This window comes from Lolium rigidum, chromosome 4 (assembly GCF_022539505.1).
Source record: "Lolium rigidum isolate FL_2022 chromosome 4, APGP_CSIRO_Lrig_0.1, whole genome shotgun sequence".
Lineage (NCBI taxonomy): Eukaryota > Viridiplantae > Streptophyta > Magnoliopsida > Poales > Poaceae > Lolium > Lolium rigidum.
Window position 1 is genome coordinate 39368360 of NC_061511.1, and position 12126 is coordinate 39380485.

General features: G+C 47.9%; 1 protein-coding gene and 1 non-coding gene across 2 annotated transcripts; both read right to left on the minus strand.

The window, feature by feature from the left end:
* Nucleotides 1-8171: 8171 nt before the first annotated feature.
* TRNAL-UAG lies at nt 8172-8251 on the minus strand. Its single transcript has one exon. It is a non-coding gene; the product is annotated as a tRNA-Leu (tRNA).
* A 1504-nt stretch (nt 8252-9755) lies between these two features.
* LOC124646941 lies at nt 9756-10826 on the minus strand. The gene is made up of 2 exons (XM_047186975.1): nt 10556-10826; nt 9756-10477 (listed from the first exon to the last, which is right to left on the minus strand). The coding sequence occupies exons 1-2, from the start codon at nt 10824-10826 to the stop codon at nt 9756-9758; spliced, it is 993 nt and encodes a 330-aa protein (XP_047042931.1).
* Between the last annotated feature and the right edge of the window lie 1300 nt (nt 10827-12126).

Below are 12126 nucleotides of genomic sequence, written 5' to 3' on the forward strand. Positions count from 1 at the left end.
TGCCACTAGTAAAGTTGCACGTGCAATGCACGTTCTCATTAATATAAATTTATTTAGACGCATGACACACAAAATGTTCCAAACTATCCGGAAAAAAAATGGAAATTCAATTATATGAAAACAAGAGCAAAAGAACGTTGTATAAACTGTTAAATCCTATTAAAATATGGTGCCAATTATGTCACACAAAATTCAAGTGAATCAATTAATCAAATTATATCTTAACATTGTTACTTACATTGCTACTCCTGCTAATCTCACTTCATAGATTAATTATATACAAATGATGGAACAGTTATGCTCAAGTCTCTACCAACAACCAATCCCTGTTAGTATGCAACCGCTAAAATACTCACAAAACCTGGTTTTTTGCATGCATATACCGATCACTCGCCATTATCCGAGACACTATGATGCTTAACTAATTCATCAGCAACACCATTAGACTATGAACAAAATTTTCTGAAACACCTAGCCAAAGTAGTAAATACAAGTAACGAATGCATCAACAGTGTAGATGAATAACTGGAGGGGCATTAGTCTATGCTTCATAAGTACAAATAAATAAGCACTTACTCTGTTGTCAAACAGTAAAGATGTAAATAGATCTTTCTCTGTCTAAGCAATTACTAATTACATTACCATGTTGGATCACTTCATAAATACGTATCCTTAATTCTCCCTCTGCTTTCATGGCACCAAGACATATTTTTTTGTGAAGAGACAGGGAGCTTCAATAGCTGACAGATCCTCCATCCAAGTCCAATAGTTGATTCCATTCATGCTGCAAGTTCGAAGAATATTGAAGTAACTCTCAGATACCAGGAACACTTTTTGTGCACATCAATGGAGAAATTCCTGAGGTAGATAAACATTACGCGTAGTTAATAAATTTTAACCAAAATTAAATGAACATGTTGTAGAATAAGGTCTCATATAGTAATACACTTCTTCATTTCGAACAGCGCTCACAATGATAATCAATTCCAAAATTTAACGATCCATGTTTATATCACATATTCTAGGAGCACATGCACATCAATCCTCTGATATGACTCACACATTCCCATTCAATTCAAATAAAAGAAAAGTGTATCACCAATTCGCAATTTCGGGGCAGATGGACTAAATGAAAATATCCAAAATAAAGTACAACAGTGTAACACAGGAGCCAAGAAGCTAAGCAACATATGGCTATCAAAACATATGTGGTAACAATTTATAATAACATTAGGTTTTTTTTTGGAAAAAAAAAGTCTTTTGCAATATAACATAATGCTATCTCCCATTTGGAAAGATCAATTTTATTCAACGACGATTGCAACACTGAAAACTCTTGAATTTACGCCATCGCATTTCTCACCTATTCTTATTAACTTACATATCTTGCTTAGTATTATCATCATAGCACAATATAGTAGTTGACATGCTTATATTTTGCTTATCCCCCTCCACAATTATTTTCACCCAAAAATGATCATAACTAACATCAAATGCACACATGAATAACTTGTGCTTCGTCTCTTGGTTTCCCAATGCTAATTTCGATATTTCGTCACTGCAAAATATAACATGCAACATAAGAAATGTTACCACTGCGAGTCTAAGGATGCATCAGCCACCAAGCAAATGTTTCTAAATCAAAGCTAATTAAAACAATGTGGAAAGTAGATATTGTCAGAGTAGTTCAGATAATAGAAAAAATGCAATGAAAATTTTACAGATTCCGAAAACATAAGCAAAGAAATGCACATGTATCTTGTTGCAGCCATGGCTCCCTTTTAAAGACTTGCATGCTTAGAATATACATTCATAAAAATCATGAAACACTCATATAACTACCTGCTCTTTCCTCCATCCAAGATTACTTCACTACATTTATTATTTATTCACCACCTTCCTGTAATTCAATTTTTTTTTAGAAACATAGGCATCCGCCCCATTCCATTTCCCAGAAGAAAAACGAAATGTATCAGATTCAATTCATTACAGACCACTACTTTTTCAGCTACCATACCCCAGGCTAAAGCCTCCAGACCACTATCACAGATCAAACAACACCCAAAACGCCAAAGCAAAACAGGGGACAAATCCACAAGTTTGACAGTAAGGCCAGGCTTTTTCTACACGCTAATTCCTGTTCTTCTTCTGCACTCATCAGATCATCACCCAGCGGCATTAGCTAATTCAAATTTTTAAAGGTTTAAAGGCTCAAGTCATGTGAACATATAACAAAGAATATAAATCTGTCCAAATAGCTTGCGTGGGTGACCTACATATGTTCCATTAAAACCAAAAAGATGGAAAACACGATTTGCTTACGAAAAGTTAATGGGAAAAAGTCGACCGACAAATGCTCATGTAAGTAATCAACTACATGACTCCAAACATTTGTACTTTGATTTGGGGGTTTAGAACCAGCTAAGATCATTCTGGATGAACTAAAATCATGTTATGGTATGCACAAAAACAATGTATTTCACCGCAAATGAAGATTGCACCTCTATGTCTTACTGTCTTCAAATATAGGTATTGCTGGAATTCCAAATAGTTCTTGCTTGAGAATGATGGAGGATATGTTACTGGAAAACTCCAGAACCAAATAAAAGCATATGTATCATCATATATTTACCTTCTGGACCTATACGGAATACACCATATTATTTCAAATCAGTTGTAGATGAACTTGAATATATTCATTGGCATCGTGAAAGATTTCAGAAACACAATCATTAGAAGGGCATGCTCACATGCATGCTTCATCATATCTTCCCATCATATTATCACAAAACATCCATGCTTCAAGAAGATTCACATTTTACCTGGTAAAAGACTTTACCTGATTTTGCAAGATGGAGGACTGCATAGAATTTTTTACACCATACTCAAAGTCATTTTATGTAAAGAAATGAAAATTCCTATTCAGCCATGTTACACATAATTCATACATGCCTTTTCTGGAATAACTCTCAGTTTATTAATAAAATAAGAAAGGTAAACCGATTCACTGAGATGGTTCATGTCATTGAGGACATTACCACAAGAAAAATAGGTTACTGCATTCTTGTAGATGAATTGATTATGGCTCAAAATACTATGATCAATGATAGGGCAACCATATACTTACTCATGTTAAAAGTTAAAAAGAATGTACTTCAGGTCTGTACCTTTTCTCGTGAACATACTGGTAATCACTACCAAGGTCTCCCCGCCTCCCAGGGCTGCAGAGAATACGAATGTAATATATATAGGCTCGGTTGAAAAGATAAGCATGCTTAGTACAAGAACATACCACTAACGCCTTGGCAACATGGAGTGGGCTGACTGATAAAGGTAAGGGATAGTAGGAGAAAGCGACCACAATATGGGCGAGGGCGCCGAGACCGGCTAGACCAGGTCTGCTGGCCGCAACTACAGTGTCTTGCGGCCATGACGACCAGATAGAGGCAGGTGAAACCGTGATGTATGGCTTTGCACCGAGAAAATACGATGATCACTTTTCCTTGCCATCACATATATCTACACTAATACCATAGTTATGATGATCACTTTCCCTTGCCTGATCAGCAATCCCAGTTTGAATCAAAAGAAGTGTTGGGCTTCGAGGTAATCCAATATTAGAAGTTAGAACTGACTTTGGTTACGCACTTATGCAAATCTATCTATGTGAATAAGCATTTTATTTGTTAGAATAGAAGAACATATGTGATGATAGTCAGTGGCGGATCCAGCGCCCCTACTGCCCGGCGGCTGCCCGGGCTTCCGGCCGTCCGGCACACTGTAATTTTACCCGTATTTGACAAAATTTAGCAACTTAAGCCTTCAAATGTACTGTTTGCCCGGGCTTTCAATGGGTCCGCTACTGATGATACTTTACAGTGTTGCGGAATTTATAAAGTTTTCATTGTAGAGAGTAAAGTTAGAAGATATGTGAAATTCATAATAGGTGCAAATATCATAAACTGGGTAGGAGGTGCATGAAAAGAATCGATATATGCACATAGTGCAAACAAAATATCTTGCCATTAGGTCAGGTACTCAGGTTAGCACAACAACTAAAATACTTAGCATTCATAGCAATGGAACATTAGTCACACAAACAGGTAAATGAATAGTTCTGACTTGTTTGATTTGGGCAACTTAGCTCAGTAAGAAAAGGAAAATGTAAAAATACATGATGCTCAATCATCCTATGTTTGTAGTTCACGGAAACAAAACTGATCAGTAGTTGTATCACAGAACATAAACTGCACACACATGTTCCACAAAATCATTGAGTTTACAGGGAAACCATTTTGAATGTCAGAATCAAGTAAATAAGTTTTGCCGCATATAAGTACGATCTGCTTCCATTAACCTAAAAGCTCTGCTGGAGCAAACAAAAAACGCATACTAATCATGTAGAGTTGGACGGAGGAATAGTTCTTACACAGCGCAAATGTAATGCTTAATGTTCAGAACAACATACCCTAGTACATCCCTGGTAGAGGCTAGGGTTCTACCAGCACGGGGGCGTAGGTTGTAGGGGTGGAAGTGCTGCGAGCGAGAGAGAGAGAGGCGGCGCCGGCGGCAGGGCGCCGTCGCGAGAGCTGGGGAAAGCGGCGGCTAGGGTTTGCGGCGGCGCGGGCAGGAGAAGGCCGACTCCTCTGGGAGTCGGCAATAATGAGATTGATTATTGCTTGATCGAAATAGTCTGATTACATCTGTTTATATAATAGAATAACTGGGCTAAGCCCCTAATTTGGCCCACTATTTGGGCCCCTTCCTGGAATAAGAGATACCGACCATAACATTTCTCCCCGCCTTCTCAAACAGCTCGTCCTCGAGCTGAACATCAGGAAAATGCTGCTGAAACTCCTCTAGCTTCTCCCACGTAGCGTCCTCCGAGGGCAGGCCAGCCCACTGCACCAGTATATGCCAAGCGCCCCTACGCAGCTGCGCCTTCAACACCTTCTCGGGCCCCGGAAGCACGCGACCATCATCATGAGGAGGAAGCGCCGGCGCCTCAGCCGGAGGATCTCCCTTGTGAGCCTTCAGCAAGCTCACATGGAAGACGTCGTGGATGCGAGAACCCACCGGCAGCTCCAAACGGTAGGCGAGCGTGCCGACACGCTCCAGCACGCAAAAGGGCCCGGCATAGGGAGGCCCCAACTTGCGCTTGGCACGCGGATCCAGCGACTGCGCCGTCCTGTGAAGTAGGCGCAGCCAGACCCAATCGCCCACGGCGAACTCAGCGTCGCGATGATGAGCGTCATAATACTTCCGCGCCAGCTGCTGTGCCTGAAGAAGACGCTGGCGTGCCTCAGTCAAAATCTCATCACGGGTCCGAAGCAAGTCGCCCGCGGTCTCCGAACGGGCCAAGCCCGACTCATAAGGCAGCATCCTCGGCGGTGGACGCCCATAGACCACCTCAAAGGGGGTGGCGTGCAGGGCGGAGTGATAGGAGGTGTTGTAGCAGTACTCCGCCCATGCCAACCAGTCCACCCAAGCGCGCGGACGATCCCCTGTAACACAACGCAAGTACATGGCAATAATCTTGTTAACCACCTCGGACTGGCCGTCTGTTTGCGGGTGGAAGGCCGTGCTCATGCGAAGCTTCACACCCGCCAGGCGAAAGAGATCGCGCCACACATGCCCCGTGAACACGGGATCCCGGTCGCTGACAATGGACGACGGGAACCCATGGAGGCGCACGATGCCGTCGAAGAAGGCCCGCGCCACGGACGCGGCTGTGTACGGATGGCCGAGCGGGATGAAGTGGGCGTACTTGGAGAAGAGGTCGACCACCGTCAGGATGACGGATTTGCCGCCCACCTTAGGGAGGCCCTCGATGAAGTCCATGGAAATATCCGCCCACACCTGCCAGGGAACGTCCAGCGGCTGAAGCAGCCCCGCCGGCCGTAACGTCTCCGTCTTGTTGCGCTGGCACGTCACACACGACCCCACCAAGTCGCGGACCAGCGCACCATCACCAGGAATATAGAAGTCATCCCGGAGACGCTTGAGCGTCTTTTGCACACCCTCGTGGCCTGCTGAGTGCGCGAGAAGCAGGGCCTGCTGACGAAGATCGTCCCGATCGGGCACGAAGATGCGGCACCCGTGGAGAAGCAGCCCGTCGGCCAGGTGCCAGGGCGCGGCGAGCTCACCCGCGTCGAGGCGCTGGCGCAACGCCTGGGCATCCGCGGCGCCCACCGTGGCCCGGCGGATGTCGTCGATGAAGGCGAACGACGGCCCCGAACGGACGCACATGACCACGCCGCCGCCGTCGAGGGAGTCCGCAAGCTCCTCCGTGTCACGGCGAGAGAGCGCGTCGGCGACCGTGTTGAGGCGGCCCGGACGGTACTCGACGGTGAAGTCGAACCCGAAGAGCTTGCTGATCCACTGGTGCTGCGGAACGGTGGAGAGGCGCTGATCAAGCAAGAACTTCAGGCTGTAATGATCCGTGCGGACCCGGAAGGTGCGCCCCCACAAGTAGGGCCGCCAATGGCGCACGGCCTGAACAAGCCCAATGAGCTCGCGCTCGTACGCCGCGAGCTTGAGATGGCGAGTGGCGAACGGCTGGCTGAAGAAGGCCAGCGCCACACATGCCCCGTGAATACGGATGATGCCCTGGGCCAGCATGACCGCCACTTGGCGCTCGAGCTCGTCCTTCTGCAGCTGGGGGTAGCGGTACGGCCGTACTGCGACAGGCGGCGTACCCGGCAGCAGGTGGACGCGGTGATCGCAGGCCCGCGCCGGAGGTAGGCCCTGTGGCTTGGTGAAGATGTCGCTATGCTGCTGCAGAAGGTCGTCCAAGAGCGGATGCGTCGGGTCGAGGGCGGCAGCCATCAGCGCCAGCTGGGGCGCCGGTGGCCCGGAGCTGCCGAGGCCCCTCCACTGGACGCGGCGGCCGCCCGCGCGCCAGAAGATGAGGGACAGCGCCTCGAATTCCCAGAGGATGGGCCCGATGGTGGACAGGGATTATCTGTTATGGTGCTGCTAGAGGGATGGCGCGAGAGGGCCAGCCGGGGGACCTTGCCCACGGCCGGTGGCAAGAGGGAAGGGATTTCCTTCTTAATTCTTGCTTGATTAGATTGATACGTCTCCTCTCCTTATATAGAGGTTTACTTGACCCCTAAGCAAACGACCATTATCTCTAATTAACCCTAAGACTAACGGGCTATACCGCCAGCCCAAGCCCATTACGTACTCTAACACTACACCCCACCTGGACATGCAGCTCGTCCTCGAGCTGCAACCTAAACAAACCATGACTCGACGCAACACAAACCTAACACCTAAAAACGAGCCTTTTACATCTCGGCTTGTTTTATTACTCTCAACCTGAAATGGACTGGGACGCTTTATTGTTGACCCCCGAACATAAAGTGGACACCATCCGCCCGTCGGACGTGCACCTGTACAGCCACCTGGATCCCATGGAAACCAGCGGGACAAAAGGAGCCCGCGCGGCGGCCCGCGGCGGAATGCAGTGGTGCTACGCGGTGCGCTCCTGTCGGTGACACCATGCCTTCTCCCCGCCGGATGACTATCGATGGAGCAAACTTTGAGGTCGCTGCCCGCGGGAAAATCAGCATGTCCGCCGCCCGTGGGGGAAACCGCACGCCCAAGATCCCCGACGCAGCGGATGAGATCGAGGTCCGTTGCGCAACGAAGCGCAACTTGGAGGAGCTGCAGCTGCAGATCACGCATCTCCCGCACACGCCGACGCGCTAGGAGGCCGCGCGCAGCAGCCTGCAGCCTCACCGCCGCCGACACGTGGCGGATAGCGATCCAAGCCGGAAGCGGTGATGGCGACGGAGGGAAACGGGCCTGGTGGAAGGGCATCCCGGGCGGTGTCGATGTAGAGCGCGGGGCCAAGGTCGCTCCCACACCGCCGAAAGGCAGGGACGGCGTCGGTGGCGGCAGCAGCCGCTGCTGCGGTGTTGGTGACGACGGCAGCAGCTGCTGCTGTTGCAGCTGCCCACCGAACGGTAGAGCAGCGTCGGTGAGGACAGCAGCTGCAGCGGCGGCGTTGGTGGCGGCAGCAGCTGCTGCTGTTGCTGCGGGGCCACGACAAAAAAGGAATTATATAGCCAGCATCGAAGAAAGAACACAAACAGATATCCCCTTTGAGGCTGGAGTGCTAATTAGAAGCGTTAAAAAATTATAGGAAAAAATAACAAAAAGATTGACAGCTGTGGGATTTGAACCCACGCCCTTTCGGACCAGAGCCTAAATCTGGCGCCTTAGACCACTCGGCCAAACTGTCCATGTGAAAATTCGTAGGGAAATATTCTAATAGTACTAATATTATGATTTAACAAAAATGGGAAATAACCAATATTACAATTGGGATCTGTTTGTAAGATTGATCGGATACAGATAAGTGCATTCACCGAAATATTGCTTCAAAGCAACAGTACAATTGAAGCCGCTAATTAAACACCGCGCAAACAAGAAATCTATTTCAAAAGCAAAAACATGGATCGGGTGCTGCACTGCCGGTGTCGCGACTCTGCCAAGAAAATATTCGCTAGAGGACGACACCACAGCAGCTTCTTCTTTGGCTTTTGTCATGCTTCTATGTTCTCGCTCCACCCCCGCTCCCCTGTTTTTAGAAATAAGCTCTTTGCTACTAATTCTCAGTTGATCCCATATAATTGGACCAAATTATACTGGGTCAGGCGAGGAAATCATGACGCTAAATACCTAGGTGGCACGATTGCCAGGCCAAAAGCGTGCTATCAGGCCCGGGCTAGGCCGAACTGCCCATGCCTAGCTATAGACCGAAGTAAACTCTTAAAAATATGTGATACAAATTGATAACTGACAATATGTGATCCCATATAGTTTTCATTCCTATGAAAAAGACACATTTTACCTTACTGGTCTTGCATCAAACAATTGATCACATATAGTTGGATCGAAGTAATAAAATCTTTAAAATTTGTGTCTTATACTCTGGATCAAGTGAGTACCAATGCTGCATCGAGTCAAACACGGAATTAACGTTGAACTTGCACTCTATCCCGATTAGGGTACACAAGTCCACTCTCACTTTTTTCTGAGTTAAGCTACTGCATCACTTTACGGGAAATGCAGATTGGCTCTCGGGTGCCACACACCCCTATAGTTGGAAAAATAAAAAGATAAATTAAAAAAAGTTCAGAAAAATTCAAACTTTTTTGGGAATCAAAGATGACCAGGTATTGTACTTGAAACAAAATATTTCCCTAGGAAATTACTTTTATTGTATCCTGGGTTAAAAAAAAGAAACTCGAAACGCCCCATGACCAGATACGATTCACTATATATTTGTAATAATTTTGTTTTTTTGCCCTGGAGACCATGGGAATAACTTCGTTTCCAAAAATATTTTTTATAAGTACAAACTTGATCATCCTTGGTTTCCAGGAAAATTCAAATATTTTTTTGACTTTTTTAAATTATTATAATTTTTTTAGTCTATAGGGGTGCGTTGCACTCAAGAGCCAAAACTCCGCTTTCATCACTTTACTCCATATATATGCGGTACATACAGCTCACGTCATTGGGACCGTCCTTAGTGCACAATCAAAGGACTCACACACATTCAATTGTGGACTTTGTAATTATTCCTGATTTTTCATATTTCGATTAATTATCACCAAAATAATAATTATCCCCTTACATGCATATATACCAACCAACAAATGTTCAGGATTATCAATCCATCACGAGACGCTTAATAACTTAGTAGATCATCAGACACGTAGACCGGGCCAGACGGATATTCAGTACTTGGCATCGGTGACCATGGCAATGCCGCTGCGTCCAAACCTGGCGACGGCGCAGTCGGTGGCGAAGAGGCCCGAGGAGACGTAGTCTTCCGCGCCGCCCATGACGGGCATCTTGGCGGCGACGTTGAGCTTGCTGACGTAGTCGGAGCGGTATGTCTGCCCGAGCACGCCGTGGACATCGTCGGAGAGCGCCTGGAACTTGAATCCGAGGTCGAGGTGCGCGAGGCAGTCGTCGGCGGTGACGCCGTAGTTGTGGACGCTGGACTCCTGGGCGGTGATGGGCACGGCGCTGGCGACGAGGCGGAAGACGCCCCTGAGCTCGACGACGACGTCGTTGGCGGGGGAGGTGCGCGTGACGGAGAGCGCGGGCGCGGCGGCCGGGGACCAGCGCGCGCCGACGGCGCGCCGCAGGGCGACGGGCTCGTCGTCGAAGGCGATGTCGAGGTGGTCGACTTCGGGGTTCCACTTGGCGGAGTGCACGGCGGCGAGGCTGAAGCGGTGGTGGCCGGCGAAGAGCACGCCGATGGCCTGGATCCAGGTGAAGTCGCGGCCGGAGGCCGGGTTGTGGTTGCCGATGAAGTGGGCGTTGATGTGGAGGTCGGCGTCGGAGACGATGCAGAACTCCTGGTCCTTCTTGCCGTGGAAGTAGAAGTTGTTGCCGTCGCCGCCGGTGAAGCGCGGGTCGCCGCACGCCACGCCCGGGTAGAAGTCGCACACTGTATGTACACGTACGTAAAATTAGCACATGCATGTGTATGAATGAACAAAGGTGTATGTTAAGGAAGAATACGTACGGCAGAAGGTGACGCAGCCGGGGCAGAGGACGAGGCACTTGGTGGGGCAGCGGTCGGTGCACCTGGCCGTGCAGGGCTTGGGCTTGGGCTTGTTCTTGCCCTTCTTCGTCTTGCCGTCGTCCTTGCACGTCGACTCGGTGTTGCGCTTCCCGACGCCGGGCACGTACACGGTCATCCCGCCCGGCACCGGCTGCGCCGACGCCGACGTCGCCGCCGCCAGCACCACCAGCAGGGCCGACAAGACGGCCGCCGCTGACCAACGCGTCGCCATTGTTGCTAGCTAGCTTATCAAAGAGCTAGCTGGCTAGCCTGACCGATCAGAGATGTGTACCCTTCTTGTTGCCTGCCTGTTAATTTGTGTGTGTGTGTGTGATGGATCGATGCTGTTATGGCCTCCGCGGGGTTGTGCGTCTTATAGTACCTCGCTCGCTGGCCGGCGCCAGTGGCTATCATGGCGCCATGGTTGACCTAGAGGAGAGGAGAGGAGGGAGTACGTGCCGGGCCAGCAATGCAACTGGCTTTCCTTGTCAGCCAAGCATGCAAACACGTTGTCACAATTGCATGCACACAATGACGCGCGCCCACTAGTGTGTTCTTTATATGAAAACGTTTCCATTTGAGAATTAGCTACTAGCTAGTGCTAGGCTGTTAGCTTGCCCGGATGAAACTAGTTATGCTTAACAAAGTGAAAATAAAAATTAAACTTTAGAAACAAGGTTAAATAGCATACGCATACTCATACAATGGGAGGATGGGTGACCGAGCGGAAAATTTGACCACGAGTAAGTGATTTGACTAGAGATTAAGTGTAGTTAGAGACTAAGCTTGTCAAATAACTGAAATGCTAGAAATTTTGAATAAAATAGAAAAAAGAGGGAGTGAAAAATAATTATAAAAAAATAAATATAACCGGGACTAAAGGTCCTTCGCCCCAGCACGCTCTGCGGCCCCCACGTGGAGGGCCTTAATTTGGTCCAGGCTGGTAACCGGACCACGGTTGAAAAACCGGGATTAAGGACCCTTACGGGCCGGGACTGAATGCCCTGTCTCCACTAGTGTGCGCTCGTACATGAGGTGGTAAGTAACTCTGTGTCGGCCTTAGCGGTCGCGGGTTCGACTTCACCTTCGTCGTATATACTTTTTGCAAAGTTTGCTCGCTATATAGGCATATAACAGAAAAATAACACGGCATATCGTGTAGTAGTATTGACCTAATGTTACCATAGTACGTCCTCTCTTTTTTCTAATTAGCTGCCACATTAGTTAGTAGCTTTTTATGAGCCGCGTGTGCATGATATATCGGCTAAGATATATGCTAGAGGCTTAGTAGGTGTGAAAAGGCAGGAACCGATAGATTGCGAGCTATCTTTTCTCCCTCGCAAGGTACTCGTTAATTAATTTGCATGCCAACAACAGGTAATGTAAGAAACAATTTGTTAGGTACTCGATCCGTGCTGCATGAATTACTGTAGCAGGGTCAATGACGTGTGCCGCACATAACGCGCGCAGAATGTGTATGCTCTCGATCGCTGTACCGTACAACCAAGTTGTCCATATTACTTGTTCTTTTC